Source organism: Panthera leo, chromosome B3 (genome assembly GCF_018350215.1).
Source record: "Panthera leo isolate Ple1 chromosome B3, P.leo_Ple1_pat1.1, whole genome shotgun sequence".
In the NCBI taxonomy this organism is placed as follows: Eukaryota; Metazoa; Chordata; class Mammalia; order Carnivora; family Felidae; genus Panthera; species Panthera leo.
The window spans coordinates 3,884,361-3,910,554 of NC_056684.1; the positions used below are offsets into that span (position 1 = coordinate 3,884,361).

Sequence of the window (26,194 nt, forward strand, 5' to 3'; positions counted from 1 at the left end):
TTATATGGTAGTAACATCTTGTAAAAGTCACTGAATATTAAAATTGCCATAAAAATTATTGGTTTGTGCTGAAACACTGTGCGATGCTGAAGACCCGGGGACCCTTGCTCTGCAAGGAGAACTGGGGGTTGAGTGTAATCCCTTAATTCCTTCCTGTGCTCAGACGGAAGGCACACCCTGTCTGCAGGAGCAATCTTGCTTTCTAACAATGCCGAAAGCTGTAGTTTGTCAATAAAGTGGACTTAGGTTGAGCTCTTGTAGTTATAAACAAGTTTTTCACCTACATGAATTCCGACAGGACACTTGAAAATTGGCTGGGATTCTTTGTTTTCAGAGACCGTCCTGATCATTGCAGTAAATCTTGCTGCCACTGGAACCCCTGAGCCTTTGTGGGAAACAGCATGGTCTCCGTGGGGCTAGGACTCTTTTTGAGAACAGTTGATCCATCCCGATGACCTCAGGATCAGTAAAAATCTATTAGAACCAATAAAAAGAGAATAGTGGCCATTTGTGAAATGTATATACAAATCCCAGTGACGGTCCTGTATGTCCTCAGAATTCAGTTACAGAGACGGATGGATGGTGGTGAGGGTTGTATAGCGATGTGAATGTTCTCAGTGCCACTAAATTGCACGCTTAAAAATGGTTAAGATGTTACATTTTGTTACATATTTTGCCACAACAAAAAGATCCGATTTAAACACGTTTAGGTTTTCAGTTACAATATTAAGTAAAAAAAAAAGATCTCACTTACAATCGTGACAACATAAAGAAAGGAACAGGAATAGATTGCGTAGGAAGCAGACAGAACAGCACCTTCACGGAGAACCGGAGAACCTCGCCTGTAGCCATTGTCTTGCCAAGCTAAGTGCGTGGACTGCGGCTCCCTGCAGGAGTGACGTGCTCTTGGCAGGAAGCATTGGCTTGGCCCAGTTACTCTAAAATTAAGCTGGAAGAGTAAATTTTCTCTTTTTAAAAGAGCAGTATGGATCAAATGTAAGACTACTGTAAAGTTAAAGTAAGTTCGTGCCGTATGGAACACTCTACAGAGTCCAGGAAGCAGACTGACCTAAATGAGCATAGAATATGAGGGGAGAAACTTAGAAGATGAGGAAAGGATCAACCACTGGGAAAATACAGTTTGATTCCCTGTTGATATCATCTGCCAATATTTGTATCCATTTATTTAATATTAAAAAAAAGAACACGTGACTGTGATGCAGAGGAGATAGGCCTCTCTCCACTTGGCAGGGGTCATAATACGACTACAGGTAATCCAAAGTTTTTGTGTCCACAGCCACCATGAAGTTAGTAAGTAAATGACAAACAGGACACTTGCAATAATGGATAGTTACTGACAGAGCATAGCTATATAACGTGGTCTTAATCCACATGAAAGAGACACTCAGCAGCAGAGAAAAATGGGGAAAGAACATGAGTATTTTATTAAAGAGAAAATCCAGTAGACGGTAAATATTCAAATGTTTTAACTCCTTAATAATCCAAGAAAAAAAAATAGAATTTGTCAGTCATCAGTTTGTCAGTGGCACAAAGACAATAGAAATACTCACAATTGCTGAGCATCAGATAGAAACGATCTTCGTTCCCTGTGGGGTGAACACTTCCACCGGAAAGCAGTTTGATAATGTTTATCTAAAGCCTTAAGAACACGCCTTTCATTTTCCTCAGCAATTCTAAGAATTTATTCTCAGGACATAATTAAGGCTCTGCAAAGTGATTTAGCTGCAAGATTGTTCCTCATGGCACTGTCACATAATAAAAACTGCAAATAACCTGGATTATCCAATAATGAGAAATCTGATCTAGTGAAGCAGTAGTAATCTTTTACCTTTTTAAATGAAAAAGAAGTATTTATACACATACATACAACTGAGATGATTTGTAAATAACATGTTCATAGAAAACAAGTCTATTTTCCCATCGCTAAAAAATAGAACTAAGTCTAAAAAGAGCACCAAAAGCTACGTGGGATTTAGAGATGCTTTAAATGTTCCTTATTTGATTAGCTGCATTTCTACTTTTTTTACCCCCACAGAGAATATATTGCTTTTTTAAAATAAGGAAAAACTATATTATAAATGACATATTTAAAAAATGTTAAGGTGGTCTTCGCCCTGTGCTGGGAGTTTTAGCATAGGGGTTGGGGAGTGCGGGCCCTTTGGCCCGCCACACTTCTTGCCCCAGGCAAGTTAATTTCTCTAAACCTCAGTTGCCTCCACTGTAAAGACCGGGGGTACGAACAACACTGTGTTAGTCTATCCAGCCATTACAATGATTCAAGGAAATAATTCATGTAAAAAGATGGCTGGGCAGCGCCCAGCACAGGAAGTACTTGGCGTGGCGGTAACAATATTGATCATCGAAGTTGCTGCTGAACATGTGGAGGGTGACTGCTTGATGTGACGGATTGTCTCTGATTACATCTTTCATGCTGTTTGTACTCTCGGTCAGTTTTCCTACATTGGTAAAGTGGAGCAAGATGGGTCTGTTTCTTAGCTCCTATGACCAAACTGGTCTTGCTGATTGTTCTAGTATGAACCCTCATTCTGATCCATCTGTGTAAGTTAGGGCCTGGCCCCAGCCCTGCACCACCAGTGTTCTGTTACAGCAGCTTCCCTCACAACTCTTACCCCAACCTCCGGTTGTTGACTGATCCCTTTGTTTACTTTTTTATTATTCATGTCCTCCTTTGGGCTCTAAGCGCAGTGTGGTGCCCAGTATTTAACTCTGACAGGCCCCTAGGAAGTATTCATAGAACTGGTAAGTTGTTACAGATTGGACTTGCTGGGCTCTGGGCCTTTGTATCATGAAGACGTGCAGACATTTGGACTAAGACATCATTAAGATGGTCATTACAACAAAAGTGGGCATTTAGGTTAAATAATTTCCTTTGACTCTCAAAAATGTACAGTACAGAAGACAACTTCTACTTAAGTTCCCATTAAGTTAAAATTTTTTCTAGAAAGAGTTTTTTGGTAAGCAGATGACACTTCCAAGGATATCAAATTTATGACAGTTTTCCTTTTTATGAGCAAAATTTATTCCAGGTAGCACTTAAAAATTTTATAGGCCTTTAGACTATGAATATTGAATAAATTATGTATATTATTTTATATTTGGCTTCATTCTCTCAGGTTCACAGTTAATAGAAGAATCTCTATAGTCGGATTTGGTTTGTATGGATCTATCCACGGACCCACGGATTATCAAGTGAATATACAGGTACAGTTCTTCCTCACTGTTTATCGTCTTGAAATACAACAAATGTAATTTTATAGTAAGATCTCATTTTGACAAAGTCAGATTTCAATATAGTTATCAAAGGCATCAGAAGGCCTAGAGAGTTCTGTCTTACAACCGATGAAAAGCACTTTCAGAGAATTGGGACTCCTGGGGTCCTTCACAGAAGCATTAGCACACAAGGAGCCTCCCTTCTCCAGGAAACCCCTTCTGTCACTCCCTTCTGCTGCGCATTGACTGTCTAAAAACATCTGCAGGCTGTTTTTCCTGGCACTTTGAACTCTAGGGCTTGAAGCTGTCTAATTTTTCAAAACTACTGTGAACACCTTCTGATTTCCAGTTGTCTGACTATACCCTGCCTTAGTCTTTAGATCTGTTCCACCTCAGCTCTTAATCGGGAAGAACGTTAAATACCTCTCTCATTCCCTTCAGTAGACCAGTATTCTCCCACTATTTTGACAGTCCACCCCAGTTAGTAAAATTGTTTTTGAAACATGTCTGTGCTGGACTTGTATTTACAAGCTGTGCATATACAATACTGTGCTTCTATAGTAAAACACAAAGAATAGAAAAGGAAGTAAACACTTTCAAACTTTTATCCATAGAAAAACACTGCCTTCTCTAAAACGTTAATATTTTATTTATTTTAATGTTTTTATTTATTTTTGAGACAGAGAGAGACAGAGCATGAACGGGGAAGGGGCAGAGAGAGAGGGAGACACAGAATCTGAAGCAGGCTCCAGGCTCTGAGCTGTCAGTGCAGAGCCCGACACGGGGCTCGAACTCACAGACTGTGAGATCATGACCTGAGCTGAAGTCGGACACTTAACCGACTGAGCCACCCAGGCGCCCCTAACATATTATTTTTAATAGCAAAAACCTTGGTGAACTTTGTGTTCAGATTTCATCATTAGCGGGGTGCCTGGGTGGCTCAGTCGGTTAAGTGGCCGACTTCGGCTTAGGTCATGATCTCACAGTTCCTGAGTTGAAGCCCCGCATCAGGCTCTGTGCTGACAGCTCAGGGGGGGGAGAGAGAAAATCCCAGGCAGGCTCCATACCATAAGTGCCTGGTGCGGAGCTCGAACTCACAATCGTGAGATCATGACCTGAGCCACAACCAAGAGTTGGACACTTAACCGACTAAGCCCCCCAGGCGCCCCATTGCTGGAATTTTCTAATTTGATTTTTCCAACAGCCTGAGGAAGAAGGCAAAAAGCAAGGTTTCCCCCAAAGTAAACAATAAAACTGCAGCTCAGAAGTGTAGCGGTTTGCCAAATCCTGGGTCTCCCCACTTTATCCCAGGACACCATTGTGCTGTATTTTTTATTGAAGTTTTTTTATTGAACTGTGATATACATGTAGAAAAGTGCAGATATTTGTACATGGTGCGTAAGGCTCGCTTCTCACAAGTGGAGTGCATTGTGTAGCCAGCAGCCAGATCAAGGAACAGGCCGGTAGAGCGCCCCGGGAGCCCCCTTGTGGTCTTCTCCAGTCACTGTCCCTGCGGAGGTGATCTCTGCCCGGACCTGGCACAGCATTGATTGTTTTGGCCTATTTTACTGTTACTGTTTTTACCTAATGTATGTGAACAGGCAGGTCTGTGAGCCTCTGCCTCTGCACGTGATGTTCCCTCGCATGGACCTTTGTACCTTTGTACCTTTGTAACCCGGGAGGCCCTGGCTGGAGCTCTTCCAACTCTCACTCCTTCCTGGCAAAATAAAATTCTCCTCTTCTGCATTGCTCTTTTACTGCCAGTTCTGCACTGCACTGTCGCTGGACACGTGTCTAGTGACTGGAAGCTCCTTGAGGGCGTGGCACAGATTATGGAACTAAATTGAAAAAATGGGGTTTTCACATTTTTAATATCTACATACCTGAATACTGCATTTCAGGTCATTTTAATTTCAGTAAATAACATTTAGACATAGGAAACGCTATGGGAATTTCCTAGCAGCAAGACACAGGCTAGCAAGGAGGAGAGGCCTGTTTTCCTCGGTATCTAAAATCCAGGTGTTCTAAAAACCAGTTCCTCGGGTTGGTGTCTCCTGGGCAAGCCCCTGTGTCCTGCAGCCGAGTCGAGGTTAGCTGGCATTCCACCCCCCCCCCCCCGCCCCCAACCACGTGTTCCAGCCGTCTCTGGTGGTTAGAGAGAAGTAGACAAGACTTACACTCTCCTGTTCCTAAGGGCTCCGTGAGCTTTTCTGTGAAACTTTGCTTCAGTTGATTTCGCTTAAGTGTAACTTGTCTTTGAAAAATTACAGATCATTGAATACGAAAAAAAACAAACCCTGGGACAGAATGATACCGGATTCAGTTGTGATGGGACTGCTAACACATTCAGGGTCATGTTCAAAGAACCTATAGAGATCCTGCCCAATGTGTGCTACACAGCATGCGCCACACTCAAAGTAAGAGCCTTCCGGAATGTTCTCGATGGTGAACTGGTGGGTTTCCTCTCCCATGTTACAGAGAGTGTGTTCTCCATAGAAACGGAGAGTCACAGACAATAAAGCCTTCAGGAAGAAGGGAAAGAAGGAAGCTGGGAGCTGAAATATTCCACTGCTTGGAGAAAAGAAGTGCCTGTCAGCATAGCTCTGCTCTGACATGGTTCTTTATAAGCAGTAGCCCTTTGCTTGAGTAGGAGATTGAATGTTTGACAGAAGATAAAATAATTATTTTCTTAAAACCATTTCCCTGTTCTCTAAAAGCAGAGTTCTACATTATTTTTAATCATTAACTAGTTTTGTAGCAAAAATTCCATTTTTCATGAAGTGACATAGCATAAAATTTCATACAAGAACAGTAATGAAATACAACAGATCATTAACCTAATTAAAACACCACATTAAATTGAGTGCTTATTAAATGAAAATTACTAACGAACCTTTTGTTCTCATTTAGGGCCCAGATTCCCACTATGGCACAAAAGGATTGAAGAAAGTCGTGCATGAGGCACCTGCTGCTGGCAAGACTGTTTTTTTCTTTTTTAGTTCCCCGGGCAATAATAACGGCACTTCGATAGAAGATGGACAGATACCAGAAATCATATTTTATACATAATCCAGCATTCTGATACATCTTGGCTAAAGAGTACCATACAGTCTAGTCTCAAAGGCCTATAAAACTGGCCACAAAAAATAGTCTGAATGTCATGAATATTTATAATTGTGAGATAAGAAACATTTTGGTTTCTTAGAGGAGATGAACAATATTGATTTAAATCTCTGCATGGTTTAAAAGCAGATTTTCCTTTTTCTTATAACCTTAGGGAAAAAGAGAACTGGGTGTAACCTTAAAAAAGCTGTTTCAGCTTTATCTTGTATAATTTCGTAGATGAGCTGACTCATGGTCTTTCCACAGTTTTATAATTGAAAGATTCTTGTTTTAGACAGATGGTTGTGTTGTTGTTTTAACTGTTGTGAGGGTTAGATGAGATGGACTTCTAGGCTTATCTGTTTTGAAGATTACATGAGATGAGACGGGTCAGTATTCCTACAGAATTCCTATTAATTCAAATAACTGATTTCAGAAAATTAAGAAAACTGACCTTATATTTGGAGTTTTGAGATACCTGGTTGTTAGCATTCATAATATTTCCAGAAGCAGGCCTAATAAATGCCCAAGAACATTTTCAATGCATTTACAAAAAAGGATATTTTATAATAGTATAGTCATGTGTTACATAGTACAGCTTTAAACTATAAATGCAGTTGGTACAAATTCACAATAATGTGATATAAACAGAGGATCTAAAGGTATAGTCTAGGACTGGATTCTTCATCACCAAGGTGCACCACTGCACTTGCTGGTAGCTGTCCGGGGGATGGTCCTGAGGATGCCCGAGACTGAGATGGTGACTGGCTACACGGGCATCAGTTCCACATTGTGGCGATAATCTAACACAACAGGAAACTGAATAAAATACTAACCTTTCTGGCAACTACTTTGAAATTTTAAAGATCTCCAACAGCATCACTCCTGCTGAAAAGTGTACTTTCTGTCACCGACACAGTTCTACCCAGGAAGTAAGCTATGTTTCATGTTTGTACCTCCTTCATGTCACAGGTTATAGCCGTTTTGGGAGGGGATAGGAAGTATACCTGGCAGAATAACATTTATATACTTTTTTATAAAGCAAAATTTTTATATAAATAACATCATCTTTTTCCCTTGAAAACGATTATCTTGTAAAAAAAAAAAACCCTATGTGTAATTAAGATCTATCACATAGTTTGGGAAGATGGTTAAAAAAATCACAATTCTTTAAGTAACAGCTTAAAAAGAATTTTTTCTAAATAATAGTAACTAGGACAAAAAATTTCATTTAAAATAGTACTTCATTTTATATTTTCAAGGAGGTAGTGATGTGTGTCGGTGGCAGAGGTCTCAAAATCGCTGAAGAAGGGAAATTTTTCTCTGGTAACATCATATGGACATAAACGTCAGTTAACTGGAATATCTATGGAATGTGTCGTTCTGGTTAATTACAGATTAACTGGCAGGCGCAGATTAACCAGCTGTAGTAACCGTTATGGAAAGTACTTCCACCTTAAAGTGTGGAATAGGTAAGTAAGTTCGTGGTTTTTGACATTAGAGGCGTTTCAAGGGCTTTTCAAGTACGTTGCACTGAACAAGGATTGTAACTGAAGGTGCTACAGAACGTACAAGAAACGGAACTGTTTACGGATCTGGGACATCCCCTGGAATTTTTAAAAAATAAATATTATCCTTGTATTTATTTTTTGGTCATTTGTCTTTTTCTTCCGAAAGTTGAGTGTAACCGCGTTCTGGAACAAGGTTTCTAGTTGATTGAGGTTTTAACGTTATTTGTAAGGAATGGAGGTATTTATTGCAGCACAAAATATGAGCGCCTTGCTGCTGCCTTAAAGCAACGCGTCGGAACCGCAGCGATGACCGCTGTTGCCTCTGTGCTTCTTGGACCTTTTTTTAGTGGCCTCAGGGTTTTCTCACCTGTTCTAATCTCGGGAGGGGGAGAAGGAAGACTTGTCGTGTGAGGACTGAGTCCCCACTGGGTAGTACCACTAGCAGCTACCAGAGTGATGCCCGTGTGCCAGGCTCTGCGCTGAGTTACCTGCCACACGTTCTCACTCGCGTCTCGCGTCAGGCTGCGGTAAGTACTAACACCCGCTTCACAGGCGGGGAAATGTCACGTTTAACAAGGTCGGTAAGGGGGGAGGCAGGATGAAAAGCCAGGTCTCTCCCTCCCGAATATCCGTGCCCTGACCCGCCGTGAGCTCGCTGTCCCACTGCCGTCCGGCATGTCAGCGGCAGGTCCCGCGCCTCGTCCACGGGCCGCGCTGCAGCCCGCGGTCTTTCTCAAACACCACGGCTTGGACTGCGCCAGTCCTGCCTCTGCCCACTTCTGCAGTCTCGTCTCGCACATCCCACACCAGAATGTGATTTCCTCGCCTCTGACACGGTGGAATCCTCAGCGCCTGGCACAAGGCAGGTGCTCCATCGGCACGTGGGATACACCCCAGGGCTGAGGCCGCACGAGGCTCCACGTCCACCTGTGGGCCACGGGAAGCAGCGTCCGCGTGGTGGTGGCAGCGGGAGCCACAAGACACCCGCCCCGGTGCACTCCTTGCCTCTCACCGCGATCCTTTATTCTTAGGAGGAAAGAGAAGAGCAGAGGTAACACAGCCTACCCACGTGCTGCGTGTGCGGAGCCAGGGAGGGGTGGGGGGGCCGGGATCCTCGTCTCCGTCTCCAGGGCTACTTTCCAGGATGAGGGGTCGTGCTCCCGCCGGCCGGGAGGGGTCGCCCTCGGGCCGGAGCAGAGGCGCGGGCCTGTGGGGTCGCTCCCGCCGGCCGCGCGCGCAGGCGCGGAGCGCTCTTCCGGCGCCGCTCCGCCTCCGCCCGGCTTCCCCGCGGGGATGCTGCGGCTGGGCCGCGGGCTGAGGCGGCTCGGGTCGGGACGCGGGGCTGGAGACTCCGGCCGGCGCCCTTTAAGTGCGGAGATGCCCAAGAAAGCTGGTGCGACGAACAAGGCCAGTGGCAAGCCCCGTGGCAGGGGAGGGTGGGCGGCGCGCGGGAGAGAGGCGGGCCCCGCGGGTGGGCGAGGGCTCCCCGAGACCCGTCTGCCGGCTCTGAGGCCGGGTCCCCGCGCTCCCAGGGGGCCCGCCCCTCACGCAGGCTAGGCGCCCCCGCGGTCCCCGCACGGCCTGCGCCACCCGGCGTGGGAGGCTCGCGGCGGCGCCCCGGGCCCGACCGCCCTCCGCTCTGGGTCCCGGGCGGCGGGGGCTGAGCTCCTGGCGGGCACGCCGGCTGCGCACCTGCTGCCCCGGTCCAGGCATGGGAGGCTCTGCTAGAGAGCTACCTCCGTCGTCCCTTCCTCTCTCCCCGATACACGCACACTTCCGGCCTAGTTGCTCGCGGACGGTCCTCACCTCGGGCTGCAGGGGACGCAGAGATGAGTAGTAAGTGGTGTCTGCGCCTGGAGAACGGGGGATACAGCGCAGACGGTAGGAACCAGCGCTCAGGTGTGGAAGCCAGAGTCCCGGCCCCCCAAGGCAGCAACAAAACACTCCGCTGGGTTGATTGGAGGGCTTCGTGGAAGAATTGATTTGGAATGCTTGGAAAACCTTTCCGGGTGGCCAGAAATCCCTGGGCACGACTCATTCGTCTTGGTTAAGGGTGAAAGGGAGTAGAGGAAGGATCAGATGTGCGCAAACGTATTTTATAGCTTGTAAAGTTGCAGTGTGGTTGTTGTCGTTTTAGGGTAAAAGCCAGACCAAGGAGCCAGAGACACCACTTCCTCCCTTAGGTCCTGTGGCAGTTGATCCTAAAGGTTGTGTCACCGTAGCCATCCATGCCAAACCTGGTTCCAAACAAAATGCTGTAACAGGTACATCTGGCCCCGGGGGTGGGGGTCACGAAGGGGCTGGGGCTGGGGGGGTTCTCCTCCATCCTCCCTTTGCCTTGGTTAGCGAGCGGAAAGTTGGTCTGTACAGTCAGGGTTTTCATATTCGTGTTTGGAGGCTTCTCCGTTTTAAGATTCTAGATTCTAATGTAAAAGTGTAAGTAAATCCAGTGTCAAAAGTGAATATATGATATTTACAGCATACCAAGTGAGATGAACTATCGTGTATTTTCTTTTTTTTAAATAACGGTATTTTAAAAGGACACACGCGGAAACACGTGCAGCCTAGAATTACTGCGTTTGTCCTATTTCAAAACTGGAGACATTAGCCAGAGAAAGAAAGAAGAGACATTTTGGTCGAGTTTAATGACCATTGGCCCAAGGAGGAAGAGAAAACCTGGTGTCTGAGAGTCCTGATCAGCAGCTCCTGTGTGGACTTGTTTTAAAACAATAAAGAATTTTTCTGGGCCCAGTTCTTTTCATCTATGGGAGACGATACTGGACTAGGAAGCTTTCAGGCTATTCCCTGGAGCCCAAAAGGTGCCTCGGGGGTGTTTTAGGTGGACAAGGGGAGGCCAGCAGGCAGCTATGTTTACATTTATTTTAAATGCTGGGAGCCCAGGGGAACTTCTGTGGGTGCAGAGCTGGGGAGGCGGGGAAGGGCTGTATTCCGAATGAGAAGTCTGAAAACTGTTGATCTGAATTATTTTGAAGGTCTTTTTTACCTCTAAAGCTCCTTCTTTTTTGTTTTTTTGTTTTGTTTTGTTTTGTTTTGTTTTGTTTTTACACTTTGAAAACAAGACCTCAGAATTGGGGTACTAGGCTGTGGTTTGTGCCGGTGGCCGTGTTAGTCTGCCTTTTCTGAGTAGTTGTTGTGGACCCTGTCTCGTGTCAGCATACCATGTTTCATCGCGTCCGAGATGCCGTCAGCTAGAAGGTGCACAGGTATTTTGTGTACCAGCAAGACAAAATCCGTACGAACACTTTCTTTTCCGTCCGTTGTGAGACGTGTCTGGATTTGAAAGGTACTAACGCAGCGCACGGTGGAATTAGAATTGGTGACAGGCCAGGAGGCGGGCTGTTGTACGAGATGCTGTGGCTGTGTGGTTGACACAGGCAAGGCGTAAGCATGTGAAAACGCCTGAGAGTCCCTACGTGGGGGACCAGGTTCAGCCCACTTGAGAACTACTGTGAGAACTCCGCTCTCGGAAGGACAGTGGAGTGGGCTGCAGGCGGGCCGCTCTTTATAGAGGCTGTACTGATGGGGGTCACGGCCACTGTGCAGACTGGCCCTGGAGTTCAAAGCATGTAGCCGAACGACTTTGAGTTACAGCATCACTTTATCACCGGGTGACCTTGGGCACATCTTGACTTCGGTTTCCTCGTTTGTAAACTGGAGATAATAATGGTATGAATATCTTCTTCGTGAGGTTCTTATGAGGATTAAACAAGTTAATATCTGTGAAGTCCCTAAAACGCGTGTGCCCTCAAGTTACCGTGCGCAAGTGCTGTGTAAATGTTTAAATGTTGCACCTTAAAGACATGAAACAGGCATTTCACGCGAGCCGAACCAGGCCAGTCCTCTCCTTTCCTGAGCCCCGAACAACCCTTGTCCAGTGCAGTGAGCTGCCTCCGTCCCGCTTCCTTTGTGACACTGCTGACCCAGCCTGACCTTGCCTTGGGGTTCGTCCTGCCACCCCACGCAGTTTCCAGTATCCTACATCCAGGACACTGCCCGGGGTTCTGAGCTTCTCTTGATCAGCAGGATGGGGGTAGATGTAGACTTTCTGTGGATTTCTTTCCTGAAGTGGTGAGGGCTTATTTATCATGTTTGTGTACCCTAAAGCTTGAGTAGTTTGCTCGTTCATTTCTTTGTGCAATAGTTATTCATTGGAAACCTACTATGTGCCAGGTGAATGCAAACTCTTTTACAAAATAGCTTCACCTCTTGAAGAAAAACAACTCCTTAAGGGTCAAGTCCACACTGATCTCATTCCAGACTTGACACCTGAAGCTGTGAGTGTGGCCATTGCTGCACCTCCGTCGGAAGGAGAGGCTAATGCCGAGCTCTGTCGCTATCTTTCCAAGGTCTTAGAACTCCGCAAGAGCGATGTGGTTCTGGAGAAGGTAGGTCTCTCTCTCAAAACAGTTTATTACATGTCAGATATTATTATGTTAATGCTGATTTTTCTTTTCCAAGTCATTGAAAAAACTCTCATTCATTTCATCACGAAACTATGTGAATTCTGTTTAGTTTCCTCCATTCCTGCTGCCTCAGCCCTTACTCAGAGTGACCACGCTCTGTATGTCTAGTCCTTAGTTGCCACCATCTCGAGCATTTTCCTCTTCCCACATGTTTTCCTGTATCTGCTGGCAGATTGGTTTTGTCTCTTCTTTCGTCATCATTCTAAAAATCTGAAAGGGTTCCTGTTGCTTATCGTCTCCATTAGTGAGTCTGTCAGGTATTTCTGGTCTCCCCACGTTATCCTTGCTCCCCGGAAAAGCTGATTAGGAAGAGAGGCCAGATGAAGTTATTCACATGACGGGTCTGCTCTAGGGGTAGATACCAAAATCACCTGGCATTGATTTCTAAAACACAGGTTCCTGGACATCTCTAGACTTACTTAAAAATAGACTTGGCAGGAGTAAGACCCAAGCATGTTTATGTTTCTTAAAGCTCAGTTTGTTTTCTCGTGATACACTCTCTAGATCTAGGTCCCAGCTGGCATTCAGAGTCCTTGGTTAATAGGCTGCATCTGAAAATTCTCCCATCAGGCCACTACCCTCGATACATCCCCCTTGTGTTGCAGGAAACTCCTGACTCTCTGCCAGTGCCCTGACATCTGCCTGAAGGGGACTTCCCACTCCTCTGCTAGTCCAGCTTCTACCCCTAGAGATAATCCCTGCTCACATTTTACCTTCTTTAAAGGATGTTTCAAACGAGTATTATAGCATTTGCTTTTCGTTTGGAGTTTTCAGAAATGTGGAACAGAGAGAACAGCAATTTGTTTGGAATTATTTTTACAAAAGTTTATATATAAAATTGCAATATTCGTTTTGGTAATTTAAAAAATAATTTTAACTTTTAATTTCGACAAAGAAGTTATTTAAAAACAGAGCATTCTACATCTGGACTCTATTCATTTTGAAATTGTAATGCCAATTCTTATTATTACAGAAATTGATACATGAATGTAAAATCCCTAGATCTAGAGTGCAAAAATTGGTAGGAAAGTGGAATCTGAGCTCATCTGTGTTGAAATCAGAAATGACCGGGAGAAAGCGATGGCTAAGCTGTCAGGACAGCCCCAGGCCACCACGCTGGCCCCATGAGGACACTGCCACGATGGGTGCCTCTGAGGTCTGCTGTCTCGGGGTTATCCTGACACCATTTTCTCCTTTTGGTCCAGGGTGGTAAATCTCGTGAGAAAGTGGTGAAGCTTTTGGCCTCCACAACTCCAGAAGAGATCTTGGAGAAATTAAAGCAGCAAGTGGAAAAGAAATAAAAGCCAGTTTTGAGAAAAACACATCCTTGGAAAGCTTTTTTATTGCTATTAATGGAGAGGCTGTTAAATAAGAAAATATATTTCAGTGCACAAAAGAACATGGAAAAAATACATGTTTAACAACAGAACGCAAGAAATAGGAATTTAAAAGTACTCTACGTTCAATATAGGTTCTAAAATCCCTGACCCCAGCTTGGAGTATGTTACTCTGATTTCGTGGCCTCACAAAATAAGAGAGCGGGAAAAGTTGCTTAAGATGACCTCACTCAGTCCGTTTCGTTCTGTGATGGGGCTTCTGATGTCCCGAAGTTGAGAGAGTTCTTCGGGATCTCATGGCACAGGGTGGCAGCTGGAACCCGATCCCTGGACTCCTGGTTGGATGCAGTTCATCGTGATTGTGAATTAAAGTGCCATTTCTGCAGCCACCTCAGGGTTCCGAGGATCGCCTTCAGGTCCAGCTCACAGGTGACAGAAGAAAACCTGTCACACTGCTTTGTGCTCTTAGTTTGTATTTTAAAAGGCGTATCTAAATACGAAAATGCTTTCTGTGTCTTTTTAAAACTCTGTGGAGCATTTTGTGAAAAAGTAAACAAGAACAATTAAGACTTGTAATTTCGGGGAAGTCACTGACTTTTCGTCCTCCTTGGATGCTAGCTGCAGTCTTCAAATCTGGTATTTCTGAAGACTCTCCAGAGAGCCTTAAGAGAGAGGACCTGGCAGCTATTCTCAGTATTGGTAAAGGCCTGTCAGAAATCATATGTATATTCAAGCTTCAAAAGCGAGTAATAAAGATCTTGTTTTTAAATCTCCAATGCAAATTATAGTGATTTGGTAAAGGTACATAATCTCATTACCTTTGCCGATCAGAACCAAAGCAGTTGTGTGCTTTTGTCCAAGTACCTGAGAAAATGTACGGGGAAACAAAAATCTTTAAAAATACAAATTCCACAAAGAAGGAACAATAATAAAAATTGTTGAAGGTGAAAGGGCTGGGAAACAGTCATCTGGTCAACTCTTACTCTGTGGATAGGAACCAAGGAGAAGGTCACGGTCAGTATTAATGGCAGAGCATGGGTCCCACTCCACGGCCTTCTTTTCTAGGCCATTATGTCATACTGCCTCCAGATGTGTCTCCCTCGGACCTGGTCTTGGCTTAAGAACAAGTAGCAGAAACCCAACTCCATCCGGCTTACGCGATAAAGATTCTCTGGCCTGATACCTGGCAAGTCCAGAGGCAGCAGCTCAGTGTCATCATAAAGGACCCACTGCAGCTGACAGCGCCCGCTTCAGCCTCGTGCCCACTTGGAGGCAAAAAGGCAGCAGCCCTAGGCCTCACGTCCACGTACCCCCCCCCCCCCCCCCCCGCCGGCAGGAAAAGATGCCAATGCCGCTAGGAAGAGCGGGCTCCCGCTCGGCTTCCCCCCACTCCTTGGTGGTTGGGGTGGGGGAGAACCAGAGGATGGGTTGCCACCCTCGTGGTGTTTCAGGTTCCAAACACATAGGTGGTTCCTTAACTGTAGTGCAGAATATAAATGTAAAAACCCACCGGGGCCCCCACTACAGAATTTTCAAATGCATGTGACTAGGGCCTAAAAATTTTAAGAAGCTGGATTTTCAGTTTACGTCCAAGAGGTGGCACCATAATGCAGCGGCAGAAAGCCGCTTCGTTAATCTGAAGTGAGCAGTGCTAGTAGGAAGTCTCCGTAGTGCCCGCCAGTGTCCCACACTCTTCTGTCTGGTCTGGGAGACATTTCTTAGGCTTATACCCTCATTCCCTGAGTTCAGTTCAGGCCAGGGTGTGTGAACTGCCCTCTACTCGGCTGGGTACTCAGGAGTCTGGCTCAGTGCTTTAGTGGAGTCAGCATGGTCTTCAGTGTCTCCCTTAATTCTGCCGCTTTCAGAAATCCCATTTCGTTGGTGATTGAAAATGGAATTGGGCTGGAAAATTAGCAAGGAATTCATTTCGAAACAAGATGCCAATTTATTAATTTGAGTGAAGAACACACCTGCCAAACAGACTGTATAGTGGGATTCTCCAGCGAGAACATTCTGTCACTTTGGGAAGTCTCTTGACGAAGCCGGTCAGCATCTGAAGAGTGCTTGGAGAGCCTGGGATCAGAACCAGGGGAGGGAGGAGGGCGGAGCAGGGAGCTCTGACCATCTGCGATAGACCCATTCTGTCTCCTCAGCCCCTCTCCTGGGACAACTCTGGACACTGATGCTCCCTTTTTCCAGGCTCTGAGAAGACTACCTACTTCTGCCCACGTGGGCTGTCCTCAGACAATCCTCAGAATTCAACTGATCCGGTTCTCAGCATTTTCTAATCCTTTTCTAGGTGTGTGCCACAGGATCCAGCTAGTCCCCTTGCTGTTAGAGTCAGCGGGGGAGAACCCCCAAACTTGGCAGCAGTTTGTATAGACTCTGTGGTCATTTCTACATGAAACTTCTCCACGGTGTGGCTTTACTGTCACAGTGGCTTTCACATGGTTTCAGAGCCTTATGTTTCTCTAGAGATACCTGGGTGGGTTGGAGAGCCATGGAGAATAAGGGAGGGAGTCACGTCAACGGGACTCCAAGCCTTTAGCCCTCTTCCAAAGCTGTGCTGTCAGTGTGGCGGCTGCTAGGCACATGTGGTTACTGAGCACTTGAAATGTGGCTGATCACTTTTGTTTTTTTTTAATGAAAGCATCACGGAAATAAAGGCCACGTTGGAAACACAAAAAAGGTTGAAAATACGGCATAGAATTTGGGGGGCAGGATAGAAGGAGGTGAGCAAAGAAAGGAAAATGTCAGATCTAGAAGTCAGGAAGGGGCAGTCAACAGACATAACTGGGGTCCTGAAAAAGAACCCCCCCCAAAATGGAGCAGAACAAAGATTTCAAGATAAAATGAAGAAAATATTGAAAAAATAAAATATGAATTTAAGGAATAAAAGGTGCAGTGTCCCAGGGGAAATACGGACAAATGGTTGACAAAGAGATACAACCTAGTAAAGTTGTCTGACTTCAAAAACAAAAAAGCCTACGGCCATCTAGGCAAAAAGTTGAAGGCCTAGGGAGGGAGGGGGGAGACACACACATGTACACTCCCATTGCTCATGGGAATGTGAATTGCTACAGTGTTTTAGAAAATGTGGCACTTATTAAAAATACAGGTGTTTTAATCTAATTATCCTACTTTTTGAGAATGCCTCATAGAACACATAAAAATGCCAGAGTATATGGGCAAAAAAAGGGTAACAATCTAAGTGTCTGCCTGTAGGAGACTCATCATATAATCAACAGCAAATCCATACTATAGAGTATTATGCTATTAAAATTAGCTTTTAATCTATAGTTCCTGACCTGGAGTGATGTCTATATTGCATGAACAAAGAATAATGTACATGTCTGTGTGTGTGTGTGTATGTGTGTGTGTGCGCGCACACACACACACACACACACATATATAATCTGTAATAAAGGAAAAATACATATCTAATTTATATATATTTGGGTGGGCATGATAAAAGAGAAGTGTACACAACAGGCCATGACTGCTGGGTGAGCGCAGATCCTTCCTAGGTGTAGTGTTTCACTTTTTTGTAACGTTTATTATTTTGTATACACACTGAACATATATAATGAAAGAAATTTTAAAATGAGAAAAACAGACTCAAATGAAAAAGCTCCGGCCTTTAGCAATGAGAGCAGCTTCATTTATGTAATTCAGAGCAAGGCGGGAGGGCCTTAGGGAGCTCAAGGCACGGGTGGTGGAAAAAACCATGAGATCATCATCACATCAGCCCTGAAGCTGTCTCAAGAGAAGCTGCTGAAACTCGGAGAAAATCTAGCTGGTAATCGATACATAGGGCTCTGTGGGCCCTTAGGGACGGGAATGAAAACACCAACCGAATTAGCCTGCCAGCCCATGGAGACGTTGGCGAAGGACCTGCGAGCTACACCTCTTGCACCCACGTCGGCCCAGAGGTGCCCCACACCCCACTACTACTTCTGGAGGCACACGGCCGACACGGACTCACAACCTGTAACGTGCCCAGCCCCGTGATGCATAGCGTGGAAGTGCTTTCACTTAGTCCTGCGAGGGGGCAGTCCGATGACATGTTAGCCGTTTTGATGGAAGACGTCCTCATCACTAACCTGCTTCTCCCATACTGTCCCGTAAATCTAAAGATCCGGGGTGGTATTACCCACATCTCTTTTCCACTTTTCTGCACTGAGGGCACTGATAACCAGCTCCCCAGATCACTGCGCCTTGTGGCTTCGACAGTGTTCCAGGGGCTGAAGCTAATTCCTCTTCATCTCTGGCACATTCCTGATACCATGTAGCCTTATTGATGAGACCCATGCGGCCAGCTTGACCCGGGGCCGTTCTCTCCCAGAACGTGCACGGGCTCAAGGATCTCTGTCACTGTCCCTATTTCCCTCAAAAGCTGGTCCTAGTAGAGGTCTAGACTTCTGGAAAGGAGGAAGTACTTGCTCAAGTCTGCCGTGGAGTCCAGTGGTATAATCTATTTGAATCTAGTTGTTTATTTGGCTCTGTAATTAGGAGCCAGGAGAAATCTTGGTTTAGGTAATTCAGAATACAGAGAATATATGTGAATTCTGAAGTAGTAATCTAAAAACTAACATCACGAACTCCTACCAATGTCAAGAGTATTTACTCCTGTTGGCCTTAATTCATTCTAAATTAAAAGCCAGAGGACTGTAAAAGCACACATTTCTAAATTCATAAATAGAGGAAAGACACTGAGGGACCCATATAATTAGGTTTTTCACACAGAATTAGCCAACGCCTATTTAGTATTTCAAAATCCTTATCTATCTCAAATATGCTTCTTTGGTCAAAATACAAGATACTGAAAGAAATCCCAAGTAAGGTTTTCAGTGAATGGTTTGTGATAACTCAATTTGTCTAACATTACCAAAGGAAGCACTTTCACAAGTAATCTCCCCAACTGATTGAAGTTATTAAGTGGTACAAGTTGCCTCAAGCTGGGAGTATATTTCCCACATTTCCTAATAAAAAAAAAAAAAATTCCCTTTCACTATAAACAGTGTTAATTAAAAGAAGTCAAAGGCCAGGGGTACAGATTTCCATACACAGCCAAATCTTGTTTGGGTTAAATGAATCAAATGGAATAGGTCTGGGAAAATTTTAAAGGTGTTAAAATAACTGTATTTGTTTTAGAAACAAAGTGTAGGGCTTTTATTAGAGTTCAGAATTATGATATCAATAATCTTCAGGGCCAAAAATCATTTCCTTCCATTTTAGTATTCTAAACTTAAAACTGACATTTCCTTACTCTTAATTCTGTCACGGAGTTCTGTGTTTTCCTTTAGGCGAATCAATTACAAAGGGAAAAATTACATCCTGTCTGTTGAACATTATAAGGAAGGCAGCTTTGAAATCCAAAACCATGCTAGAAGTCTCACCAGATCTCTTTTTCCTATCTGGTTTCAAGAACTCAAACTGTACTCGGAGCTGTGACCGATGGTTATTAGTACTCTGGATAACCTCAAATCCCTCTAGCACTCAAGAAAGAAAATAAAAACAACCCCTCCATCTCAAGTCTCCAGCAAGCTGGTCTCAGTCAGTATTAACCTGATGTGCTTCCATCATCAGCATTCGACATTTTAAAATCAGGGATTTCCAAATAGCAAATGCTACTAATTTTTAGCTTAATGTTTATATACATTTGGTATTTGAAATTTGTTATTTTCTGAAGCATATAATTTCTTCTTTTGCTAGTTCGTGTATTAATTCACTTAAGAATCACAAGTCTTCACTCGCAGTGTCTCCTGCTCTCCCCCATCTTCTGTCAGTTACTTCACATGCTTCACAGCCGTGCTGATTCACCACTCACCGCGTCCTTCCCTCCCGTTGACGGAACGAACGTTTATGCGGCACCGGTCACATACCGCTGGGGGTGTAATGGTCACAAGCTCTCATTTCTACCTTAAGCCCTTGTATGTTTGCTCACTTCTTTTCACGATCACCCTGTGAAGAGTAGCAGGGTGAGTGTTCTCCTTATCCCGACAGGGAAGCAAATAAGCTCCAAGTGTAAGTGATTTTCTCAAGGTCACACACCTCGTGAGAACAGGACTGGAAGCCAGGACTCCTTATGCTAATGCTAGATGCTGTCAACAACAGACGGTCTATTTGAGATTAATTCCATTTGACACGATTTTAATTCTTCTCACCCTTAAATTACCCTTTTTTAAATGTTACTTTCAGTCTCTCCCACATGAAGCAGAAACCGTGTCTATTATTTCCTCTCAGTTTTAAGCATATAGGGGACAGGCTTATGGTGACTGCTGTTTAAAAAAAAGAAAAAAACCCACCACCATATAGGCTACTCTAGCAGAGTGCAGAAATAACTCGCATTAAAGGGACTCCTGTTTTCAAGCAGGGCTGAGTCTCAGGCCATCTGTGATCTTACCGTACTAGGATTAAGAGATTTAAATACTATTAGAAAATAACCTTTCCTTTGAGCTTCCTGAGACCCATCCCTCACTCCAGCCCTGCCCCGTGGGCCCATCCGTCTCCCTAATTAGGGCCAGGAGCCGGTACGGCAGAGATCCTGTTGTAAAGCTGTGGCCAGTTACTATCCGGGTGAGTCAGTGCCTGTGCTTTATCAGTTGACAGTTATTTTTAATAACCCATCTGCCTTCAGACAGGATCTTGGGGTGCTGTGAGGCTATCCTTAACTCTCTAGGCTAAGTATCTGTGGTATCCAGTTAAAGCTGTAACAGCACTGTGCCTGTTGATGTAATTAGAGGGGTACAGGGAAAACCCTTCTTGCTAAAATTTCATTCACATCTGAATGTGAAGATCCGGTTTTATTAGATCCTTTCCAATAAAAGTTACCTGAAAGGATGGCTCTTCAGGAAGGGGGGAGAGGAGAGTTGGCTCCAGAGCATGGAGAAGTCAACCTCAAGGGCCTAGAGTGGAGTGTTAAGAGAGGAGGCAGCAGAAGGCAGATTTAAGAAGTTGCCTTTAAATTCCTTTTCCCCATGATGAAACTTCTACTCTTAACATTACTCTTAAGCCAAATAAACTTTTCAACAGATATGAAGGAAAGAGCAAAAAAAAAACCCAGAAGGTTCGTCACATCAACTGCCAAAACTTGAGGAAGAAATTGTTTCATCTTAAGTATTTTATTAGTTGAATAACACCATTGTAGTGGCCATTAAAATGATCTGAAACAAAACGATCAGTGTAAAAGCAAGTTACAGCGTCACTTTATTTATACAAGAGGAAGCAGCAAAGGTGCACATTTGGAAGTGGATAGAACACTGTTCAATCAGCCCACGTTAAATACCATGAAAGTAGTCAGGATGCAGCGTTATATACATACCATTGGAAAAGAAAGGGTTTACAGAGTTCAACTTTTGTATAACATGAGTTTTCATCTGCTGTGTTCAAGTTGGCAAAAAGCCTTAGAGTTTGTATGAAATGATCGTGTACCCTAATCTCACCCACCACTAGATCAAGACACTGAAACTGAGAAGAGTTCCTTCCTTATTTTACAGCTTTATTCTTGACATCCCTCTAAAAAGAGACCAAAATGATTGTGGAGCTGACTCATACCTGGAGTAATTATAAAGTACCACGGTCATAACAAAAGCCAAAAGAAGTATCTGCAATTGTTTTACCTTTCAACTGCTGAGGTCACATACAACACAGTACAAGTAGGCATAATTGTGCATTCATGAGTTGACTGTACTAACCTCTGCAAAAACTTCGGAATGAGCATATCCGAGTAAATGGATACTTCCTTATCTTACAAAATAAAATCAAGCAGGAGTGCGTGGGTGGCTCAGTTGGTTAAGCATCCGACTTTGGCTCAGGTCATGATCTCGTGGTTCGTGAGTTCAGGCCCCGCATTGGGCTCTGTGCTGACAGCTCAGAGCCTGGAGCCTGCTTCGGATTCTGTGTCTCCCTCTTTCTCTGCCCCTCCCCCACTCCTGTTCTGTCTCTCTCTCATAAACATGAAAAAAAAAAAAAAAGTAAAATCAGGCATTTTCTACTTTAAAATTTTTATTTCTGTGTAAAACAAAGACAGAACTCCTAGAGGTCAAACAAAGAAAACACACAGCAAGTTCAAAGACTGTTAAGTCATGAAACAAAGAAGAAATCTGAGGTAGAAGTCAGGTAATAAATCCACAACCTTTTTAGAGGCATACTTATTCCCAGCAACCATAATGTCTCTGGTAAGATCTCATTTAAAAAAAAATAAAGTCAGAAGTGCCAAAAAGTTAATAATCCGCTCTCTGAAATCAAACATAAAACTATGACCAACAGAAGATACAAACTTTTGTCATGTTAACAGAGTAATGGTTTTACTAAAAGCTGCTGCCGTTTCCATCAGTAGTAACCATAGGGAGGCCGTTGGTTGTAACCATAGTGTCCGTACTGGTGGGGGTAGTAAGGTTCTTGTCTGTGCTGCGGGTAATTGTTACCCCAGGATCGTCCATGCCACTGATTTGATCGATTGTCACTGGGCCACCCCCGTCTGCTATCCCTACCTCTAAACTGTCTGTTATCTTGCAACCTACAACAGCAAAACAAAAAGATTTTTATACTTCTCTTTTAAAAAACACAAATGACAACTCTATCCCAGTGCATTTTATTTCAGTCTACTCTTCCGTCCGCAAGGGGCTAAAAACATTTTTCTCCGCAGAATGTTATAGCACCAGTTAGTCAAAACATTCCCCAAATTTAAATCATTCTTCCAGTATCACACTGGATACGCTTTGCAGAGAAATAGGCAGACCACAACACAAAACCCAAAACAACAGAATAGTTCCCAAACTGAATTCTATTCGATTGTACAAAAGCAGTATGGTAATCTATTCATCTATTTTGAATTCTTACATAAGACATAATTTCTATTGTATAAATTTCTTTCTCAAGTATAAGCCAAAAACAGTACCTTCTCTATGGAATCTAACAGAGTTTTATAGAAGACTCTGGGATTTTCAAGTATATTTGCAAAGAAAATCAAATGTCAGTCCACAGGAAGAACATTTTAAAACAGAACATTAAGACACACACAACTGAACAGCAAGGGAAAAATACATGGTGCCGACAAAATACTAAGGCACACGTTTACTGGCCGCTTGCTCTGTGCAGGCAGGTGGTCGGCACCAGGAGTACCAAACAAAAACATCGGTCCCTGCCCTCGCTGGCCTCGGGGGCTAACGGATTAAAGCCGTCCTCTCCCACGTCAGCCATCCGCGGGTGTCCTCCCATGATACATACCGATTGCCTCTATTTCTCTGGTTCCCAGCGGCTCTGCTAGTCCACTCCTCGACGATCGGAGGGGACTCAGGAGGGCGCTTCAGGTATTCCTGGTATTCTTGGTCATCTTCTGTGAATCTACTGGCGAACATCTCTTCAAAATTTGGAACAGCTTCAGAAGCGTCTGTCATCCTGAAATTCTGTTGTTTTTAATACAGTTCTCTGAGAATTTTTTTTAAAAGTCACATTATCTTACCAGATAGTGAAAAACCAAGAGATGAACAATTTTAGGCAGGGTATTCATAAACGTCTTTGTGTACTTTTAAACTTCAGATAGTTTTAAACATTCAATTCAGTATTTCTTGACTTCTGTAATATAGATGTACTAACTGGGCACCCAGGATACAAAGATGAACAATATATCGTGGTCTCTACTGCCAAAGAACTCTTGGTCTACAGCGTAAGACAGATGTGGTATAAAGGGAGGAACAGTGAATGTCAAGAAATAAAGCTGGAAAAATAGGCAGGGATCGAATTATGAAAAACTGTGTATTCCACACAAACAACTGTGCACTTATTCTGGTAGGAAATGGGGAGTCCTAGGTGGTTTAAGCAGAGAAGTCTCCAGAGCAAGCCGACTATTTAGAAGGATCACTTTTCTAACCGGGCAGAGCACAGATTAGCGAGGACAGACCAAAGGCAGCTTACTGCACTGCTGTAGGGCTCAGTCTGAGGAAGCAACCGTGAGGACAGGTAAGATTCCAGGAGAAGTTAATCACTCACTAGATGTTGTGGGGTGGCAGGGGAGACAAAGGATAACTTCCAGGCTTCTAGCCAAATGAGCGCATGGCCTATGGTGCCATGGGAACCCCAGGAAGAAGGGTGGGCAAGGGTACACAAGAGTTTGAAGTTAGTTACGTTATGCCCATCCACACGGAGAGTCAGCTCACAGTTACCTATTTGGGACTGAGAAGCAAGTTGATGATAAATACGAGAGACATCAGCAATTTTGATGGTGGTTAATGCTGTCAGAATGGAGGAGATTCCTCAGGAAGATTGTGGAATAAGAAGAGTATCAAGGAACAGAATCCTGGAAAACACCGACGTATAAGGAAGTTGAAGATAAAGAAGAAAACTGATAAGAACCAGCAAAGTGAGCTTACCATAGAAGGCAAGAGAATAAAGAGCGAATGGTCCTCAATGTTGAACACTACAATGATAGAACCAAGAAGAGAAAACTAATTGGGTTTAGCCATTAGGAGGTGATTATTTTAGAGTACTAGGGATTGAAACAGGACTGCAGTTAATTGAAAAGTAACTGGAAGGTAAGGAAGTAGAAATCTACACTGACTACGGACTAAGTTTTCAAGAAGCTTTGCTGAAAACAAGAAAAAGGCAGTAGCTAAAGGGTTACTGGAAAATTATCTCCTATTTTTCCCAGGACAAAGTACCTGAGGTTAGGTTTATAGGAAAAGAAAAAAGAACCAGTAAAAAAGTGAAAGACTGAAAATACAGGAGAGACACAAAAATGGAAAGGCAAATAGGCATTTAAATGAACAGCTACTCAAGTTTAGGGTACTTTATAATGGCATCCAATGCGCTCCTGTACTGTGACAAAATGAAAACTACTATAGACACTGCCTAACAAATCTGTATTAGTTGGGTTTCCCAGGCCCATTCTGGATTCGTTCAAGTAGTATTTCCTTACCCACATTCTCCGGGAGCCCTCTACCTCTAAGAAAAGATTTGGCTTAGGTGACGAAAGGCCTCATCCTCCAGACGCCATGGGACAAAGACTTCGCTTCTTTTAAACTTTATCCAAGACCTGGAAGCCAGCCAATCAGCGTGCTGTAGGGAGCTCCCCCCTTCCCAGTCTTCCTTGACCACATACCGGTCAGGACTCCCGTCGCTGTCTTTCCTAACCCAGACTTCATCTTTCTACTCTTTGCCTCAAGACTCCTAACACCTGTTTTCTGACTTGGGATATATGTGACATCATACGGAAACTTTCAAATCGGACATCCTGCAATTATTTTTCTTACTGTATTACTTCAACTTACAATAAAACTTTTTGACAAAGACGTGACAGTGGAAGACAATTTCTTCATTAGTTTGTTTCTCATCCAAATCCCCCAAAACATATGCAAATATTTATAATTCTACCCTCATCCCAGCAACATTAAACCAAGACTACTGTGTGGATGCAAGAAGCAATACCTAGACGTTTTAATCTTTCTTAGGCTGCTGCTCTCAGACTTTCCACTTTCTCAGATGTCAAATTCTCAAACCCAAGGTATGATTTGTAATAATAAGTTCAGCCAATGACCATCATGCCTGGGTTTCTATAGGAATCACAGAAACCACCAGAAGGACGACCCATACCCAACCAGATGGGGAGTAGAAACTACAAGACAAGGCAAAAATGCCACTCTATTTCTATGTTCTCCTACGGTCCCCTTCTCACAAGTAAACAAAAATCTCTATTGTTACGACGATGAAATTTAAATATAATTTTAATCGATCTGAGCTTTACTTACCCCAGCACTTTGAGGCAGTTGTACTGTTTAATGTTTATGTTGTTTCGATCTGGGGGAAGGGAGAAAAACGCTTGATTCCCTGGAAGGAAACCCGCAAAAGGTGCTGGGGAGGGCGAGGAACACAAGGGCCTCAGTGAGTGAAGGGGCTGTCCTAAAAGCGCTGCGGAGACTTGCCACGCTGGCTGGAAAGCCAGCGCGAGCGCCCAAGTGGCGGCGGAGAGCGCGGGGCCTTCAGGACCCAGAAGCCGGTTCAGGCACGGCCGGCACAAGGTACGTGCCCCTCGGTGGAAGGCAGGGGCTCAGCCTTTCGGACCGGTCTCGAACACAGGTAAAACCGCGCGGCGCAGTGGCTGCAGGCGAGCGGCCTTGGGGACGAATGACCACTGGGGGCTTCTGCTGCCCGGGGGGACGCGCACCGGCTTCCCAGTCCGCTGTCGGAGCGCACTGGGCTGGTCTCCCGCGGCCCTGGCAGGCCTGCTCCCTCCCCAGACGCGAGGGCGAGGGGAGGCCACTCGGCGCGGCCCGCCCGGCTCCTTGCTCCCCGGGGCCACGATCGCCCGCCGAGGGCTGCGTCTGCCCAGCTCGGGCCGCACCCCGCCGGCCACACGCGCAGGAGCACCCACCTCCGGCCCACAGCGCGGCCACGGGATCTCCCACTACTTCAGCTCTCCAAGGTAACGGAGCCACTCGGGCCACGAGCCGACTTCCGCTTCCGGCAGGCCAGCGCGGCGGGGGGGGGGGGGGGGCGGCCTGCCAAGTCT

General features: G+C 44.6%; 3 protein-coding genes across 10 annotated transcripts in view; 2 read left to right on the top strand and 1 right to left on the bottom strand.

Moving 5' to 3' along the window:
• The window catches only part of BTBD1 (BTB domain containing 1), a 41,990-nt gene extending 33,991 nt beyond the window's left edge, over positions 1–7,999 (top strand). The window contains exons 6-9 of one of the 2 annotated variants that reach the window (XR_006203283.1): positions 3,156–3,243; positions 5,523–5,669; positions 6,163–7,286; positions 7,617–7,999. Coding sequence is in view for 1 of the 2 variants with exons in the window: in XM_042940871.1 (XP_042796805.1) it covers positions 3,156–3,243; positions 5,523–5,669; positions 6,163–6,321 (394 nt within the window). In the remaining variant the exon portion in view is untranslated. Of the gene's footprint in view, positions 1–3,155; positions 3,244–5,522; positions 5,670–6,162 lie in introns of both variants that reach the window. The other variant, XM_042940871.1, reaches the window with a different exon arrangement.
• Positions 8,000–9,127: 1,128 nt separating this feature from the next.
• Positions 9,128–21,461, top strand: CB3H15orf40 (chromosome B3 C15orf40 homolog). Of its 4 annotated transcripts, none has more exons than XM_042940875.1 (4): positions 9,128–9,272; positions 10,003–10,129; positions 12,144–12,271; positions 21,186–21,461. In XM_042940875.1, exons 1-4 carry the CDS (start codon positions 9,159–9,161, stop codon positions 21,195–21,197), a joined length of 381 nt encoding a protein of 126 aa, XP_042796809.1. In that variant the 5' UTR covers positions 9,128–9,158; the 3' UTR covers positions 21,198–21,461. The 4 variants fall into 4 exon arrangements, with proteins under 4 accessions (XP_042796809.1, XP_042796807.1, XP_042796806.1 ...); XM_042940873.1 differs by lacking the exon at positions 21,186–21,461 and adding an exon at positions 18,993–19,313; XM_042940872.1 differs by lacking the exon at positions 21,186–21,461 and adding an exon at positions 13,555–13,671.
• Positions 21,462–21,675: 214 nt separating this feature from the next.
• RAMAC (RNA guanine-7 methyltransferase activating subunit) lies at positions 21,676–26,161 on the bottom strand. 4 transcript variants are annotated; one of them, XM_042940879.1, is made up of 4 exons: positions 26,057–26,161; positions 25,434–25,482; positions 22,918–23,088; positions 21,676–22,207 (listed from the first exon to the last, which is right to left on the bottom strand). In XM_042940879.1, the coding sequence occupies exons 3-4, from the start codon at positions 23,085–23,087 to the stop codon at positions 22,021–22,023; spliced, it is 357 nt and encodes a 118-aa protein (XP_042796813.1). In that variant the 5' UTR covers position 23,088; positions 25,434–25,482; positions 26,057–26,161; the 3' UTR covers positions 21,676–22,020. The 4 variants fall into 4 exon arrangements, with proteins under 4 accessions (XP_042796813.1, XP_042796811.1, XP_042796812.1 ...); XM_042940877.1 differs by having other exon boundaries at positions 22,918–23,096; XM_042940878.1 differs by having other exon boundaries at positions 22,918–23,118.
• Positions 26,162–26,194: the final 33 nt, after the last annotated feature.